The 18,542-nt window shown below is 44.2% G+C and overlaps 1 protein-coding gene across 8 annotated transcripts in view; it reads left to right on the top strand.

The window, feature by feature from the left end:
- LOC125895865 (epidermal growth factor receptor substrate 15-like 1) overlaps positions 1 to 18,542 on the top strand; it is a 167,520-nt gene that overhangs the window by 78,258 nt on the left and 70,720 nt on the right. For all 8 annotated transcript variants that reach the window (XR_007450216.1, XR_007450215.1, XR_007450217.1 and 5 more), the window contains exons 11-14: positions 1,670 to 1,826; positions 6,862 to 6,924; positions 8,044 to 8,129; positions 14,457 to 14,529. Coding sequence is in view for 5 of the 8 variants with exons in the window: in XM_049588034.1 (XP_049443991.1) it covers positions 1,670 to 1,826; positions 6,862 to 6,924; positions 8,044 to 8,129; positions 14,457 to 14,529 (379 nt within the window). In the remaining 3 variants the exon portion in view is untranslated. The remainder of the gene's footprint in view (positions 1 to 1,669; positions 1,827 to 6,861; positions 6,925 to 8,043; positions 8,130 to 14,456; positions 14,530 to 18,542) is intronic.

The following is an 18,542-nucleotide window of genomic DNA, read 5'->3' as shown; positions in this document are numbered from 1 at the left end:
CACATGTGGAGTTATGTACTTAACAAAAAAAGGTGAAATAACTGAAAACATGTTTTATATTCTAGTTTCTTCAAAATAGCCACCCTTTGCTCTGATTACTGCTTTGCACACTCTTGGCATTCTCTCCATGAGCTTCAAGAGCTAGTCACCTGAAATGGTTTCCACTTCACAGGTGTGCCTTATCAGGGTTAATTAGTGGAATTTCTTGCTTTATCAATGGGGTTGGGACCATCAGTTGTGTTGTGCAGAAGTCAGGTTAATACACAGCCGACAGCCCTATTGGACAACTGTTAAAATTCATATTATGGCAAGAACCAATCAGCTAACTAAAGAAAACGAGTGGCCATCATTACTTTAAGAAATGAAGGTCAGTCAGTCCGGAAAATTGCAAAAACTTTAAATGTGTCCCCAAGTGGAGTCGCAAAAACCATCAAGCGCTACAACGAAACTGGCACACATGAGGACCGACCCAGGAAAGGAAGACCAAGAGTCACCTCTGCTTCTGAGGATAAGTTCATCCGAGTCACCAGCCTCAGAAATGGCAAGTTAACAGCAGCTCAGATCAGAGACCAGATGAATGCCACACAGAGTTCTAGCAGCAGACCCATCTCTAGAACAACTGTTAAGAGGAGACTGCGCGAATCAGGCCTTCATGGTCAAATAGCTGCTAGGAAACCATTGCTAAGGAGAGGCAACAAGCAGAAGAGATTTGTTTGGGCCAAGAAACACAAGGAATGGACATTAGACCAGTGGAAATCTGTGCTTTGGTCTGATGAGTCCAAATTTGAGATCTTTGGTTCCAACCGCCGTGTCTTTGTGAGACGCAGAGAAGGTGAACGGATGGATTCCACATGCCTGGTTCCCACTGTGAAGCATGGAGGAGGAGGTGTGATGGTGTGGGGGTGTTTTGCTGGTGACACTGTTAGGGATTTATTCAAAACTGAAGGCACACTGAACCAGCATGGCTACCACAGCATCCTGCAGCGACATGCCATCCCATCCGGTTTGCGTTTAGTTGGACGATCATTTATTTTTCAACAGGACAATGACCCCAAACACACCTCCAGGCTGTGTAAGGGCTATTTGACCAAGAAGGAGAGTGATGGAGTGCTGCGGCAGATGACCTGGCCTCCACAGTCACCGGACCTGAACCCAATCGAGATGGTTTGGGGTGAGCTGGACCGCAGAGTGAAGGCAAAGGGGCCAACAAGTGCTAAACACGTCTGGGAACTCCTTCAAGACTGTTGGAAAACCATTTCAGGTGACTACCTCTTGAAGCTCATGGAGAGAATGCCAAGAGTGTGCAAAGCAGTAATCAGAGCAAAGGGTGGCTATTTTGAAGAAACTAGAATATAAAACATGTTTTCAGTTATTTCACCTTTTTGTTAAGTACATAACTCCACATGTGTTCATTCATAGTTTTGATGCCTTCAGTGAGAATCTACAATGTAAATAGTCATGAAAATAAAGAAAACGCATTGAATGAGAAGGTGTGTCCAAACTTTTGGCCTGTACTGTATATTTATGTTTGTGTGTGTGTGTGTGTGTGTGTGTATGTGCGTCTTCTTTTTCTTTTAATTTTTGTGATGTCATGTCAGTCTGGTCATTCTGCTCAGTATAATGGAATCAAGGAAATGTGTCTCTGTTGAATGTCTGCTCTTCCCTGCAGGGCTCTGGCAGACACAAGGCAGATAGGCAAGCTGACCAGGGAGCAATTTGCCCTTGCCATGTATCTCATCCAGCAGAAAGTCAGCAAGGGAATCGACCCTCCACAGGCCCTGACTCCTGAAATGATTCCCCCGTCGGAGAGAGGCACTCCTGTACCAGTGAGTCCCACACTCACAAACTGTATATCTGTGTGTTAATGTATTTCATGGGGCTTAGGAGGTAGTGCAGGTCGCCCGCTAATGTTAGTGTTGGTGGTTTGATCCCCACATCCTCAGCGTCCTTAATCCCAAATTGCTCCTGATGGTCAGTCCAGTACCTTGTATGATAACTCACTGCGATCCATGTGTGAGTGTGTGTGTAAATTGTAAAGTGTTATGGATCAGCCCCTCCAGGATGTTGTGATGTTGCCATGTTTCTCTCTCTCTCTCTCTCTCTCTCTTTCTCTTTCTCTCTCTCTCTCTCCTCACTGTTTATCATGCCACTAGAGTTCTGTGCCTGGACAGTCACACACACAGTGACAGAGCTAACTGTTAGCATCACAAATCTAACGATACCCAACAGTTATTGGGTTAAACGACAGAGTCAAGCTGTTTCAGTGTCAGTGTGAGATGAGCAGCTCAGTGTTGGATGTTAATTGGTGCTGTGGGGCTTCTGCCCAAGTGACAAAATATGACGAGTAGTGATTAGATTACGTTGTGCTGTGTTAGCTTGTGCGAACCGGGCAGAGAGCATCTCACAGAGATGGTCCTTCAGTGCTGCTAGGGTTGGGCGATTTGTTCTTAAAATTATGTCCCAATATTTCTATGCTATATCACGATTTATATTCTTACATCTTGATAATGATATAATATCCTCACAGTGCCCAGCCCTACCCCCACCCCACCAGCACAGATAGATTCTAAAGCCTGATTTATGGTCCTGCGGCGTACCTACCGACGTACCTACGTCGTTGTCGTGACACCGTCGTGAACCCTTCGAACTTCTCCGTCACTCCATTTCTTTGCGGTGCAATTCACTGCCAGAGTGGTAGGGGGCTGCATTCCTTTCCTGAATGGTTATCGTCATCTCTAGTTGATTCTTTGTTTAGCTTCCGGCTTTTCCGGTCACAGTGAACAATGGCGACCGAGAGAGAGAGAATCTTGCTGGAGCTGGAGTTGTTGGATGTGTAAGAAAGTATGTTAATACTGCAACATCTACATTGCAACAGAAGATGTTTAAAGATGGCGGGGATGGCGCAATCTGGAAATACGGAACCGGAAATGCGTTGCTACCAAGCAAACCAATGACAGCCCTCTTGGTCTGCGCTGGGTCTGCGTCTCCTCGACGTGTAGTTACATTTTTTGGGAGGTGCACGTCAGGCTACAAAAGACCCTTCATGATGGATAAAAACAAGGATTCGTGTACCTGGCCCGGAGGGTTACCGGGGCCCCGCCCTGGAGCCAGGCCTGGGGTTGGGGCCTGTGGGCAAGCGACTGGTGGCCGGGCCTTCGCCCATGGGGTCCGGCTGGGCCCAGCCCGAACTGGCTACATGGGCTCGTCCCCCTGCAGGCCCACCACCCGCAGAGGGATCCAGAAGGGTTCGGTGCTATGTGGATTGGGCAGCAGACCAAGGCGGGGGCCTTGGTGGTCTGATCCTCGGCTACAGAAGTTGGTTCATGTGATAGCGGGGAAGGAGCCGGAGCTTGTGGAAGAGGTTGAGCGCTACCGGCTAGATATAGTCGGCCTCACCTCGACACATAGCTCCGGCTCTGGAACCCAAGTCCTTGAGAGGGGTTGGACTCTCTCCTTTGCTGGAGTTGCTCCGGGTGAGAGGCAGAGGGCCGGGGTGGGCTCTCTGATAGCCCCCAGACTCTCTGTCTGTACATTGGGGTTCACCCCGGTAGACGAAAGGGTTGCTTCCCTGCGCCTTCAGGTCGGGGAACCGGTCCTGACTGTTGTCTGCACTTATGCGCCGAACAACAGTTCAGAGTACCCGCCCTTTTTGGAGTCCCTGGGACGGGTGCTGGACAGTGCCCCGACCGGGGACTCCATTGTTCTGCTGGGGACTTCAATGCTCACGTGGGCAATGACAGTGGGACCTGGAGGGGCGTGATTGGGAGGAACGGCCTGCCCGATCTGAACCCGAGTGGTGTTCAGTTATTGGACTTATGTGCGGGTTGCAGTTTGGCCATAACTAACACCATGTTCAAACACAAGGATGTCCATCGGTGCACCTGGCACCAGGACAGCCTAGGTCGCAGGTCAGTGATTGACTTTGTAGTCGTATCATTTGACCTGCGGCCATATGTTCTGGACACTCGGGTGAAGAGAGGAGCAGAGCTGTCAACTGATCACCACCTGGTGGTGAGTTGGATCAGATGGCGGGGGAAGACGCCGCGCAGACCTGGCAGGCCCAAACGAATAGTGAGGGTCTGCTGGGAGCACCTGGCGGAAGAACCTGTCCAGATGATCTTCAACTCCCACCTCCAGGAGAGCTTCGACCGCGTCCCGAGGGCAGAGGGGGACATTGAGTCCAAATGGGCCTTGTTCCACTCTGCCATTGTCGAGGCAACGGTTGTGAACTGTGGCTGCAAGGCCACTGGTGCCAGTCGCGGCGGTAATCCCCGAACCCGCTGGTGGACACCAGAGGTGAGGAGAGCCGTCAGGCTGAAGAAGGAGGTCTACAGGGCATGGTTGGCCTGTGGGTCTCCGGAAGCAGCTGATGGGTACTGGCGGGCCAAGCAGAGCGCAGCGGCGGCAGTCGTTGAGGCAAAAACTCGGGCGTGGGAGGAGTTCGGTGAGGCCATGGAGGAAGACTATCAATCGGCTCCAAAGAGGTTCTGACAAACCGTCCAGCGCCTCAGGGGGGGAAGGCGGCAACTTGCTCACACTGTTTACAGTGGGGGCAGGGAGCTGCTGACGTCAACTGGGGACTGGAAGGAATACTTTGAGGAGCTCCTCAATCCCACCAACACGTATTACAGTGAGGAAACAGAGACGGGGTCTTGGGGGCGAGTCGTCCAATTTCTGGGGCAGAAGTTGCCGAGGTAGTGAAACAGCTCCGAGGCGGCGGAGCCCCGGGGGTGGATGAGATTCGTCCTGGATATCTCAAGGCTTTGGATGTTGTCTCTGCAACATTGTGTGGACATCGGGGGCAGTGCCTCTGGAGTGGCAGACTGGGGTGGTGGTCCCCATTTTCAAGAAAGGGGACCAGAGGGTGTGTTCCAACTACAGGGGGATCACACTCCTCAGCCTACCCAGTAAGGTCTACTCCAGGGTGCTGGAGAAGAGGGTCCGGTCGATAGTTGAACCTCAGATTGAGGAGGAGCAATGTGGTTTTCGTCCCGGACGCGGAACCGTGGACCAGCTCTTTACCCTCACCAGGGTGCTGGAGGGGGCATGGGAGTTTGCCCAACCTGTCCACATGTTTTGTGGATTTGGAGTAGGGCTGTCCCCAGGGGCATCCTGTGGGGGGTGCTCCGGGAGTATGGGGTTGGTGGCCTCTTGCTAAGGGCCATCCAGTCCCTGTTCCGAAGGAGCATGAGTCTGGTTCGCGTGGCCGGCAGTAAGTCGGACCTGTTCCCGGTGAGGGTTGGACTCCCCCAGGGCTGCCCTTTGTCACCGGTTCTGTTCATAACTTTTATGGACAGAATTTCTAGGCGCAGCCGAGTGGTGGAGGGTGTCAGGTTTTGTGACGAGAGGATCTCGTCCCTGCTTTTTGCGGATGACATGGTCCTCCTAGCTCCATCGAACAGTGACCTCCAGTTCTTGCTGGGACGGTTCGCAGCCGAGTGTGAAGCGGCTGGGGTGAGAATCAGCACCTCCAAGTCTGAGGCTATGGTCCTCAGCCGGAAAAGGGTGGATTGCCCACTCCAGGTCAGGGGGGAGGTCCTTCCTCAGGTGGAGGAGTTTAAGTATCTCGGGATCTTGTTTATGAGTGAGGGTAGGATGGAGCGGGAGATTGACAGGCGGATTGGGGCGGCGTCAGCAGTGATGCAGGCGCTTAACCGGTCCGTTGTGGTGAAGAGGGAGCTTAGCCAGAAAGCGAAGCTCTCGATTTACCGGTCGATCTACGTTCCAATCCTCACCTATGGTCACGAGCTCTGGGTAGTGACTGAAAGAATGAGATCGCGAGTACAAGCGGCCGAAATGAGTTTCCTCTGCAGGGTGGCTGGGCTCAGCCTTAGGGATAGGGTGAGGAGCTCGGACATCCGGGAGGGACTTGGAGTAGAGTGAGGGAATGTTATTTCACTGTACAGTTTTGGAAGAAATAAGGTGAAAGTTAGCTCATTTTACATTATAACCAATATAATTTGCTTAGGTTTGACTCGTCATCAAAAATTTCTTAATAGCTTTGCTTAAATATTCAGTGGACGTCTCTTCAGAATGACCTCGATTATGACAATGTCAAATCTGATGTAATTTTACTTTATGGAAACTCGGCAGGGACGGAGCACCTGCTGCAGCAAGTGAACACACTCTTTGTGGTCATTTTGACTTGATCAGTGGACTTCATTACAAGCTGGCTGGCTGTAGAAACAGGTGAAATACTTTACGTTCTAAAACCAGCCACCAGCGATTTGACCAGCTGAGCTGCAGTTGACATCATCAGCTAGCTTGAGTTGAGCTCAGATCAGCCATTACACAGTGCTGCAACTTCTCTCTGCAATGTTATGAAATGCTGTTGTCATGTCACAAATCATTTGCCTGAACTGGGCTTAAATCAAAGCCACACTCAGCTGTCCTTTGCTGCATAGATAGCACCAATGCTCTTCTTCCCAGGGATAATGTTTTATTTTATAAAGTGTATTCATCTTTTTGGGATTGTAGCTATTATGGCAGACAATGTATTCCAGCTTTACAATAAATCACAGCTGGAAATTCTGGATTTGTGTATTTTCTGTGAAATTTGATATCTTAAATGAAAGAAGCTGCATGAAGACAACAAGATGCTAAATTTCTTTAGTTATCATCCAGGGCTTCATAGAAATATTATTTTAACTTTTTCCTTATTTGTTCCTATAAATTAGCTGGTAATTTATAGTATTGTTTGCCTTTTATTTTCACAGCAGGAATAGTACTAATTAATATTAGATGACACAAAAAAAATGAGCAAGGAACTTGCTTAGTACTGGTGACATTTCAGAATGCTGTCTTTTTTGACACAGGATGTGTTGTAACTGTTTGTAACTAAGTATTTGTCTTTGGCTGCAGAGTATGTCAGGATATATGACCCCAGTGGGATCAGAGATGGCTGCTCTGTCAGAGATGAGACGGGTGAGTCAGTACTTCTCTCATATTTCTCCTGCCCTTTGCATATTTAGGCATAAAGGTGTATGGATTTGTCTGGTAGACATACTGTTTGTTGATCTTTACCAAATTCCCTATCTGCAAAGTCAGCTTATTAGCTGAAAGACAACGTGAACTGTAACCCACATAGACATGTAAAATGTAAATTGGAGGAGGGGTAAATCAGTTATATCAGAAGATATTTACTGTCCACTGTTCTTTTCTCTTACCCTAACTCTTTACTGCTGATGTATCTACCTTCCCTTTCTTCCTCCTCTCTCAGGCTATAATGTTGAAGTTGTGGGTAGGTAACATAGACCTATGGTGTATTAACCTAGAAATGCTTTTGGTGGGCGGCCGTTCAGGCTGATTGCTGGAAAGCATTCGCAAAACTCTTCTCTCCATTCAGTAAAGTGCAGTGACACTGTCTCACCCTGTCAGCTGCCTGTTGATCAAGGGAAGATTCAAGATTGCTTTAGTTGGCAAACAGGATTCTTTTAAAATTAGTATTTTTATAAAGTGGCTGCAGTCGTATGATAACAGTCGATTGCGGCTCTGGCATGAATAAAAGTTCAATCAGTTAAATCAAGAGCATCCTGTGTACCTCAGATAAGTGGCATAGTGTTCCTGGTGAATAAAGATTGTAAATACTTTTCTTGTTTGTTTGTTTTGTTTTTTCAAGAAATGTCTCCACACTCTTGGACTAGCATCACCAGCAAATTCTAGTGGACAAGATACTGGAACTTCTGAAAACCACCTTTATAATAACTTTAAATGTTCTCAGTGGGGCTGAATATTAGCCATACAACTACAAAAATCCTGAATCTTTCCTGTCATTGGCAGTTTGTCAATGGTGATAACGCTCCCCCACATGTTGGTGATCCCAGCCCCCACTTACTGATTCAGCCACTTTGCTGCTCCTCTTATTGAGCATTGGTTTCTCTCCTATCCTCTCTTTTCCCCCTGTCCCTCCTTTGGCCTGGTCTGCTGTGGCTCACTTGACACCATTTCATTATCTCACTTTACTTCTTCAACAAATTCAGTTACTTTGCCAACCTCGTCTTTTTTGTCTTGTCCCTCTCTGTCTGTCTGTGTCTTCCTCTACAGGACAGCTCTAGTTCAGTAGGTTCTGGGGAGTTCACTGGCATCAAGGAGTTGGATGACATCAGCCAGGAGATAGCCCAGTTGCAGAGGTAACAAACAATTTAAAGTAACTATATCCCAAACATTGAGTATAAATGGTCACGCCATTTTTTTAAGGCCACCAGCATAAAACCCACTTTGGCGTGTCAGTTCTCTCGCTCTCTCCAGTGGCTCTGTCCCTCTCTTAGTCACACACACACACACACAAAGAAAGACTCACAAATGAGACACACACTCCTCTGTCCATCCAGACCACTTTTCCTGAGCGATAGTGTTTGAGCAGGCAAAGCGTGTGTTTTTGTATCTGCAGAGGACCAGAGCATCTTGCAAATTGTTATGAAGTGGAGAGCTGTTAGTTTGTTTTCAGCTTACAGTGAATAAATCATCATGTTTAATGGGACTGCGGTCACAGTTGAACTTAATGACTTTAATGATGGTATGAGCAGGCGAGGCGTGTGTTTTTGTATCTGCAGGGCTATTTAATGTCGTTTTGTGACCAAAGAACATTGGTGCGACTTGCAACGACTAATAATATATGAACTGAAAAGCTGTTAGATTGTTTTTAGCCCACAGTAAATAGATACTCATGATTAAAGGCACCGTGGTAACAGTTTACCTTGCTACTAACTAGTGATGTCATGAGAACCGATACTCGCGATACCTTTCAATTCCATGATGAAAAAACCCTGGCAATACTCATTTTTTGGAAAAAACGGAAGAACCGATACCGCGTAAGAAGTGGTGCTATGACTCTATGACTCTCTGACAGTATATGCCGTATAGTGTTACAGTCCATGCCTACATTCAGAGTGAGGGGGTGACGAGGAGGTAGAACTACACATGGCATATCTACCAGGGATGAAAGTAAGCTGGTACAGTCCGGTACTGTGTACCATTAAAAGATTCAGTGGCGGAACTACGCAGTACCAGGAAGAGGAGAGAGCGGCTGCCTGCTAAAGCCCACATTCAGAACCAGTCACGGCTGCACTTTAGGCCAGAAAATAGATCTGCTAGAAATATATGCATTTTTAAACACCACTTTGTCTGTTTATTAATTGCTTTTAACTCGTTCCGAATTGCTTCTGAACCGTCCGTGCTGTGTTTTGGTCCATGCTGGACTGAGCCTTGCCTGGACATCTCCCTCTCTCTCCCAGCCCCTCCCCTGGGAGAGAGTCCGGTGGTCTCCTATGAGCCCAGCCTTCGAGACGTGCAACACTCCATTAAATGTCATTCAGTTCATCAAAAAATATCCCAATTAAAATCAGTAGCATAATAAGCAGATATGTTCCATGTTATTTTGTTTAATTTCAACAACACAGAGAACAGCTTGAACAAGCTGCGTGTGAGGTAATGATCAGGGATTTCACTCTCAGCAGTGTGTGACTGCGCATGTACGTCTACCTCCGAAACACAGCGGTTGGGGTGCGTTTGATTTATTGTACTGGGGCGTTTGATTTTTCCACAACTAGACCATGGACATTAAAAAATGCCGTTTGCACTGGGACAGGACAAACAGTAAATGAAACCAACAAAATTTCACACATTCTTGTGGTTGGCTCAAATGCTGTCAGCATGATTTAAATTGTAAATATTTAAATAGTTTATTGCGGATGTTGATCAATGTTTTTTTACAACGAAAAATAGGTAAAGACGAAAAGAGAAAAAGAAAAAACATAAGTAATATCAATCTGTTGATAGAAATGTTATTTTATATGCATATATTTTAATAAAGTATTTCTTGTTTAAGTACATGGGATCTTAGGATTTTTTTTTTTTTTTACCATGGTATTGACTTTGGTATCGAGAATCGTGTAATTTTACTGGTATCGGCACCAACGACTGAATTTTTGGTATCGTGACATCCCTACTACTAACTGCTAACACCTAACTGTCGACTGATAGCTTCAGGTTCACAGCAAAAATATCAACACTTCCACCTGATATGAGCCGGGTGCTTAAAAAAAAAAGCACCAGTGGTTCTGCTTTGATTTATCTAATTGTTTTATTTAACTTTCTTATAACAGTACTTTATTTAATTTTGTTGTAATAGAACTTGACATTGCACATTTAAGCTGGTTTTCTGACAATAAAAGACATGAAGAAGACATGTTAGACTTAACCTCAGTATAAAATCATTTATCATTTTCAGCATACACCGCAAAAGATGCACCATCACATTTTTAAGATCATAACGTCCAAAGACTGCAATAATGCCAAAACCCTTTAATGTTAAAAACCTATCCTTAATCATGAATTGCTTTATTAATTGTATTACTTCTTCAGTGCCAACTTAGCATCTTAAATGCTGTATAGTTGATCCTCCTTAATTTTTTATGAAGAAATCAAACCAACCAAGCTTTTGAGCTAGATTTAGCAATGTTTCAGCATAAGCCCTGAGATGGCCTTATTAACCAAGAATTTCCCAGTTGTGTCAAGAAGGCCCTTAGCCAACAGAGACCCTCAGTGTCTTAAGACTGATCGATTAGTGGATAAATTTTTGTGGATTGTCCCATACAACAGCTAAAGTTACCTGCAGCCCACAGCTAACCCCGTAATACCCTTAGCTCTGTTTATACTATATTCCTATGGTCCAATTGTTTTTCTGATAAAATGCACACGTAAAAAGGAAACATGCACTATCAAACATGGATGAGTTTTATTTCTCATCTTGGCTTCATCTCAATCAACTGTTTTCTTCCTCCTTCCTTCATTCCATCCATCCATCCATCCATCCATCCATCCATCCATCCATCCATCCAGCCAGCCAGCCAGCCAACCGCCCACTATTCTTTTGATGTGTGTATTTTATCAAATTTTTGTTTGTTCACCACTTATTCTCCATGCTGCGTCAGCACTCTTGCCTTTACCCAGTGGAATACTCTCAGGTAAACACAACAGCTACTGAACATCCATGGACTGGCATTCTGTCTAATCTACTATGACACACAGACAGTAAGCAGTGATTCTGCCTCCTTCTTTTCTTGCATAGAGTTTGTGAGTTGACGTCACATATGCTCACATTTGATTGTTTTATCACCTTCATGACTGCGGTCAAGATGCAGAGTGTGGTAAAGAATAGGTTCGCAATTTTTGAAGTCATGTCTTCAAACAATATCCAGGTGCCCATGTAAACAGTGAAGCAAATTTTGCTTGTGGTAGTCATTCCTTCTTTTCATACAGGCACTGAAGAGATCAGTTCCCAAAACACTTTTAATGCAAGTGAAGGGGAGAAACATCTACAGTCTTTGTTCAGTATAAAAACAAAAAAGTTTATCTAAAGCTAATATGAGGCTTCAGCAATATGTGTTAAGCCCATTTCCCACTGCACAAAACCCCACTAACACCTGCTTACATTTGGCTATTTTATTTAAATGGGAAAGGTTACATTCAGCTTGCACTCCAGGGTTAAATGACTCTGCAGTAGTCAGGAGTGTTTATTGGCTTCAGCTCCCATCAACTTCAATACAACAACTATGTGAAAGCCCCGATTCTAGCCCATTTGCCAGTGCGATGCAAAGACAGGCTGCCACAAAATACTGTCGGTCTCTGTCTAAGCAGTGCTCGAACATTGTTCAAATTTAGTTTGAGAGAGAGAAACTGAAGAAATAAGGCATAGAAAAAGAAGCAACTGCCGTAGCATTTTCACTGGCCTGCATGCTGCTTTCTACTGTTTACTAAATTGTTTTCCGGCCCATCCATGAGGTTGAATGTGACACACCCAGGTCCTCAGGAGCACAGCTCAGCCTGTTTCCAGTTTTCCCCAGTGGCCATTCGTGATATTGCAATGAGCAGCCCAAAAAGCATTTTCCCCATAGACCACCAAAATAAATTGTAGAAAGGACTCCTCAAGCTGCAAACAAGGTCAGTTATGACTCTTTCAATAAAAAAATTGATCCATGGAGGTTTTATATTTGTTAAACTTTACTTGAGCCAAGAAAAGTGATTTTAAAATCTGTGATGTCATCACATTGGGGCGGCTGTGGCTCAGAGGTAGTGTGGGTCGTCAGCCAATCGGAAGATCAGCCAGCACCTCCAGTGTCCATGTCAAAGTATCCTTGAGCAAGATACTGAACCCCAAATTGCTCCTGATGGCTGTTCCATCGGTGTGTAAGTGTATTACAAAACTGAGCAGCAGTTGGCATCTTGTATGGGAGCCTGTGTGAATGTGTGTGTGAATGGGTGCGTGTGACTCATAGTGTAAAAAGTGCTTTGAGTGGTCAGATGACTAGAAAGGCACTTATACCTTATCGTATGCTGTAAAGCCCTGTGAGGCAAATTGTGATTTGTGATATTGGGCTTTATAAATAAAATTGAATTGAATTGAATATACAAGTGCAGGTCCATTTACCATTTACCATTGTTAAGTCTACGAGCTGAGCGGGAACTTGCAGGTGGGGCCAGTGGGAGAAACACTACTATGCATATTTAATGGGAAGCATACTGCATGTAAACCCGGAAGCTAGAAGCTTATTTTGCTGTAAGTGTCAGGCAAGTAATTACATTGGAATAAAAAGGCGCCATCTAAATCTGTGGACACACTAGGAAAAAATACCAAAAAAACAGAAGGACTTGTTGGTGTACTTCAGAACTGTGGTCTATATGGAAAGGAATATATTGCCTATTTTTTTGTTGGGTTTCTTGTGTTCAAAAACACCTGCATACACGTGCGGAGGGGGTTTCATATGTTTCTTTAAATGACAACTGAACAATTATTTGAACTGTACATTGTACTAAACATCAAAACATTTCTTCTTCACCTTCTTAAAAACCGCATATATTTTTGTCTGCTTTTCAGGTTGGTTGGTTGGTTGGTTGGTTGGTTGACGCAACATATTTTCTGACGCACGCTCTCTGTCTGCTGGTGGGAGTGTGCTCACCTGTGTGTGTGCGCCTCTGTTGTGATCTGGCGCTATATAGAACATAAAATTAAATAAAATGAACTACCCACTAATATAATGGTAGGGGAATCACTGAGACTAATCATGTGAATATCCTCCAAAGTTTCCATCTTTTTAATACTTAAGTTCCTTTTTGTGTTACTATCTGTCCACTTAGATACAGAGACATATGGAGCCTTCTGTCTGCACTCTGCATTCATTTCGTCTGTATTTGTGCACGTTTTCTAAAAGCTAATGGATACAGGCAAAATGGAGCTGCACCACCAGAGATGTTGGAGGCAGTGTAGCGAGATTCGACCACGGGAGAAATTTAAATAATGGCGGAACGGAATGAATTGGTGATATAGTTGAAAGAATTCTCTGTCCACATGTCAGGATCTATATAATGGCCACACAGAACACCATCGCCTCATTTGTTGTTGTGTGAAACTTGACTCTGCCCTCTAGTGCCATCTAGTGGCTGTATCTATGCCATCGTAAAAGATGCTTGAAAGTATGAAGGCAGTGATGTTTACAATTTTTGAAGTGGACGTATCTGTTTTTGTACACAAGGGGAATATAAATGAGCCTTTACACAAACTGCTGCAGCCTCATTCACTTCAGAGTAGCAGTGGAATGCATTTTTACACTGAAGGAAGACTATGGATTTTGTCCCCCATCACTTACATTAAAGGAGCAAACCCTGCTTCAATTTACATTTTGGCATCTGACTGTTGTTTTTAGCTGAAGGAGTCTTACTACCAAATTCCATCCTTTATGTACATGCAGAGGATAGTTAGTAGATAATGACACTGCATAGAGTCATACCAAGATAAATATTGTGCTGCTCTACAGCACAACACAGTATTGTCCTCAGATAGAATCAAATGCTGTGTATTTTAAAGAACACTAGGCTAAACCCACACAAAAAATGTATGGACTCAAACAGTACCATTTCATCAACATGCTAGCAGAACATAACATTTTGTTCACGGACCATAAAGAATCAGTATTTTTTTGCTTTGTGGAACTCTCAGTGTTGCACACTTTAAGTTTATTTCCACCAATCTACGCACAAATCTTATAAATTTAGGATTTTTTTTAAAAAAATGAAGATACACATTGTTGTTATTATAGCCCTTTGCAATTACACTGATTTAAATAATTAATCTGAAATAATGTAGGAAGGCACACTAATTTTTTTTTATCAGGTCACAGACACGCAGTTGCCAGCAGCTCTTCTTTTTTTTTTTACTGTCACTTTTTTTTTTTTTTTTTTAACTTTTTGCCTGTGACACTATGGATTTGATAGAATCCCAGTTCAGTATCTTGTTACTCTGACATGTTGAGTGTACACAGCAGGAAGTTTTTAGTTATTTGGTTCTTTTTCTGTTCTAATTATGCTTGTGTGTGTTTGTATGCGCCCTTGTGTGCATTTGTTGTTTGTGTGTGTGTGTGTGTGTGTGTGTGTGTGTGTGTGTGTGTGTGTGTGTGTTTTAGGGAGAAGTACACTCTGGAGCAGGACATCAGGGAGACAGAGGAGGCCATCAGACACAAGAGTGCAGAGGTGCAGGTGAGTGCAACTTGTTACTGGTCAGTCACCTGCAATTTGCTTGGATTAAAGCTACAGTTGGTAACTTTTATGAAGATATTTTTTGTTATATTTGCTGAAAGTGACACTATAATATATTAATAATATAGTAGTATTAAATGAAACAGTTTGTGAAAAAAATCATGTCCCTCTTGCCTCCTCTTAAAGTGCTTCTAATGGCATATGCAAGAATCATGAAAATGATTCAGTCAGTCATGCCAGTTACTTCTCGTGAACTGCAGTCAAAATGTCCAACTAGGTGGGGCGTCGGTGGCTTGGTGGTGGAGTGGGCACACCGTGTGCAGGGCTGTTGCCGAAGCAGCCCGGGTTCGGCTCTGGCCTGTGGCCCTTTGCTGCGTGTCGCTCCCTCTCTCTCTCTCCCCCTTTCACACTTGTCTGTCCTGTCCATTAGAGGCGAAAATGCCCCAAAAAATATCTTAAAAAAAAAAAAAAAAAGTCCAACTAGGCAGCGCTGATCAAATATTGATCAAGATTCTGTTAAGGATGCACCGAATATTAGGTAACCGAATATATTCGGCCAAATATTGCAAAAAAAACAGACATTCGGTATTTGGTGGAATAAGTGAAAAGCAAGGCCGAATAATAGTGGTGTGTTTTGATAACGCAATTATACAGCGTGCTGTGACGGACGGAGTAAAATGTCAGCAGTGTGGCGATATTTTACTCTGTCTGTCACCGCACTCGCATTTGCGACTAAAATAGTTTTGTTCAAGCAAAATGAATCATTCAGCACGCTGTGCAAGTACAGATTTCAACCAGCAGCAGGAACTAAAGGTGAATCCCACTGGTTGTGGGTTGAACGGGGGTCACAGACACAGACAGGAATGTATTCCTGTCAAATACGGCGGCCATAGGCTTACCGGCGACGGAGAAGTCCGGCTCCAATAATTTCCTCTTGTTGGCGTCATGACTGCCCAAAAGGACCTGGACAGCCGAGCCATGGCGGCACACAGGTATGTGACGTGTCAGAGGAGAAACGAGCTGTTCACATTTCTCTCTTTGTGGCAGGTAACGGCCCATAAACCTCACTGCACTTTAGGGACTGTTCTTTACTTGTCAGGGGAGGAGGGTGGCTGGTTGGTTTTTAATTTTATTTTTTTATTTTATTTTGATCCCCGCTATGTTAATCACTTATTGATGCCGTTTTTGAAGTATGAATAAGTCAATAAGTAATTTATTCCATTGAAATATCATTGATGAATTATAGAAAAGTGATTTATCTTTTTATAAATGACAAAAGGCACATCTGCCTCATTTTTTCTGTGGTATCCTGATACTACTCAGAACCGTGATACTTTCACTGGTATCGTACCGTGGGTCCCAATTTTGGTACCGTGACAACACTAATCTGGAGGGGGTTCATCTGCAAAAACTAATGAAAAACTAAACAACGGTATTCGGTATTCAGTATTCGGCCAAGTGTTATTTTTGTTATTTGTTTGTTTGTTATTTTTTTTATTCGGCTTCAGCTTTGGCCACAAATTTTCATTTCGGTGCATCCCTAGATTCTGTCACTGAATGTAACTACATGTTGGAAACAGTCGAGCAAAGCACCAAGCACCACCCACTGGCCAGACCAACATTGTCATGTTACAGCTAAACAGAACACTAAAATGTGTTTCTGAAATCATTTTATATGAGAAATAGGCAATGCAGTAACAGAATCTTTTGCATTTGATCAGCACTGCCCAAAGAGAAAGCAACGGACAACATGTTTCGCTTTAATGATACGGCCACTGTGTTGGAAAAGTCAACCAGAGTACCAAGCACTGGACCATGTTCTCATTTTACAGCTAAACAACAACTTAAATATGTTTCTGACAATATTTGAGGTGAGAAAAAGGCAACACAGTAACAAAATCTTAATTCATATTTGTAATACTATATAGATTTAGTGACAGTTTAAGCAAATATGACAGTTATTTTTAGAAAAAGCGTTAATGTGGACTGCTCTCATGTCAATTAAATAGTGTCACTGTTCATCTTCCTATCTCTGTTTCTATTTTCAAAGAATTATTGAAAAATAATGGTCTCTCCTGGCCCTGTATATACAAACATATATTTATACAAGGGCCCAGTGGGTGCAGGTTTTTGTATGAAGTGCACTAAACAGCTTGGCTTTATCTGACGACTGGGCCTCTTCCACTGTTACTTTTGGTCGTGCTGAGTCAAGCCATGCTGCGCCGATTTGCGTTTCCATTATCAGTTGAGACACGCCGTGCCATGCTGACCTGTGCCAGAGACTGAAGCCCCTTTTACAGTGCGAGATTTTCTGCGAATGTTGGGCCGTTTTGCCAGCAAGCTGCGAGAATTTAGACACACAGAGCCAGATTGGCGAGTTGATCAGAGGTGCCCAATTTTCCGCCTCGTAGGGTAGTCATATTGGCGGAACCCTTTAAGTTTAAACAGACCGAGGTGGCCTTCCGCAACGGGAGGGGCTATTGATGACTTGTGGGAGGAGCTGTTGATGATGCCGCACGTGTGACCAACTGGCCGTGGATAAACAGGAAACAGCTGTTATGTGCTATGTTTCCCACTGCGAATTACATGTGTGTTCTGAGTGAGGAAGTGCGGAGGCTGTCGTTGTTATTGTCGTGCTGAAGTTTGAGTAAAGTCTTGAAATGTACAGTTGTTGTTGTAGTTATTGAGCTAACAATGGTAGCAGAGGGTGGCCGCTGGTAATTATAAAGTTCCGCCAGCGTTTGCTGAGAAGAAATCATATGAAAGCTGGAAAAATGAGGTCAAAATCTGGGGACTGGTTACTGACTTGGATAAGAAGAAGCAGGCCTTGGCGGTTGCCTTGTCGCTAACAGGAAGAGTGAGGGACAGCGCGCTGGAAATAGCTGCAGGGGATTTGAATAAAGATAATGGAATGACTACACTTCTGATAAAACTGGACTCTGTGTTTTTGAAAGAGGAAAAGGACTGCCAATACAAGGTGTACACGGAGTTTGACCGGATAACAAGAGACAATGGCGCTTCGATGGTGGATTACATTGTTGAGTCTGAACAGAGGTACAACAGAATTCGCCAGTTCAAAATGGAGCTTCCAGATGCGGTGTTAGCATTCAAGCTGCTAGACACTGCGGGACTTAATGTTAAAGACAAACAGTTGGCGCATACCGCTTGTCCAGGCCTCACGTTTGACAACATGAAGGCTGCCTTGAAGAGGTTCTTTGGCGATAATATGCCACAGAGGGGGGCTGATGCACTGCAGGTGAGCGGAGATGCAGCTGACACTGCCTACTACACAAAGTTTAACGGAAGGACAGAAAGTAGGTCAAATCTGCAAAATCAAACAACTGTTCACGGTACCAATCCGCTTGACAGATACGGTAGGAGAACAAGATGTGCAGTCTAGGCTTGTGACAGTTTGAAAATTTTCCAACCGGTTTGATTTAAAATAAAAATATCTAACCGAACCGATATATCAAATTATATACCTAATTTTACCACTGGGGGTCGCATTTGAGCTATTTTTGCCAATAAAAGCCCATTATAGGTGTAATGCACTTCCAATCCACTAGGTGGCGGTAATGCTGTATTAACCGCCAATACACACAAGGTTACACAAGAAGAAGAAGAAGACGCAGAAGGACACCAAGGAACCTTCCTCCGACTCCGCTCTCTCAGTGGAGACATGGTGGTTAAGAGGGCCGAGCGAGAGGACGTTACTGTAGTAGTTCCAGCCCCCCAAATAGTACCAGGAACTTCTTCAGAGGAAGCAGATTACCAGGGCAACAAACTGAATGACTGCTGACTTAAGGTGACCATATTTCTGAGATGAGAATCGGGGACATTTTCAGTGCGGTGGTGAAAAATCATTAAATATTATCATTGTGAAATAAAAACGGGGACAAGTACTTTTTCAATGTTTTGACCAGCTCTTATTACAAAAAAGGTTGCAATCAAACAAATGAGTGACATCACCAACCATCCATCCACTGAGGAAGACAAAAATATCTTATTTATCT

The sequence above is a fragment of the Epinephelus fuscoguttatus genome, linkage group LG10 (genome assembly GCF_011397635.1).
Source record: "Epinephelus fuscoguttatus linkage group LG10, E.fuscoguttatus.final_Chr_v1".
NCBI classification, from domain to species: domain Eukaryota; kingdom Metazoa; phylum Chordata; class Actinopteri; order Perciformes; family Serranidae; genus Epinephelus; species Epinephelus fuscoguttatus.
Note: the sequence above shows the minus strand (reverse complement) of the source record. Positions and strands in the feature narration are given on the sequence as shown.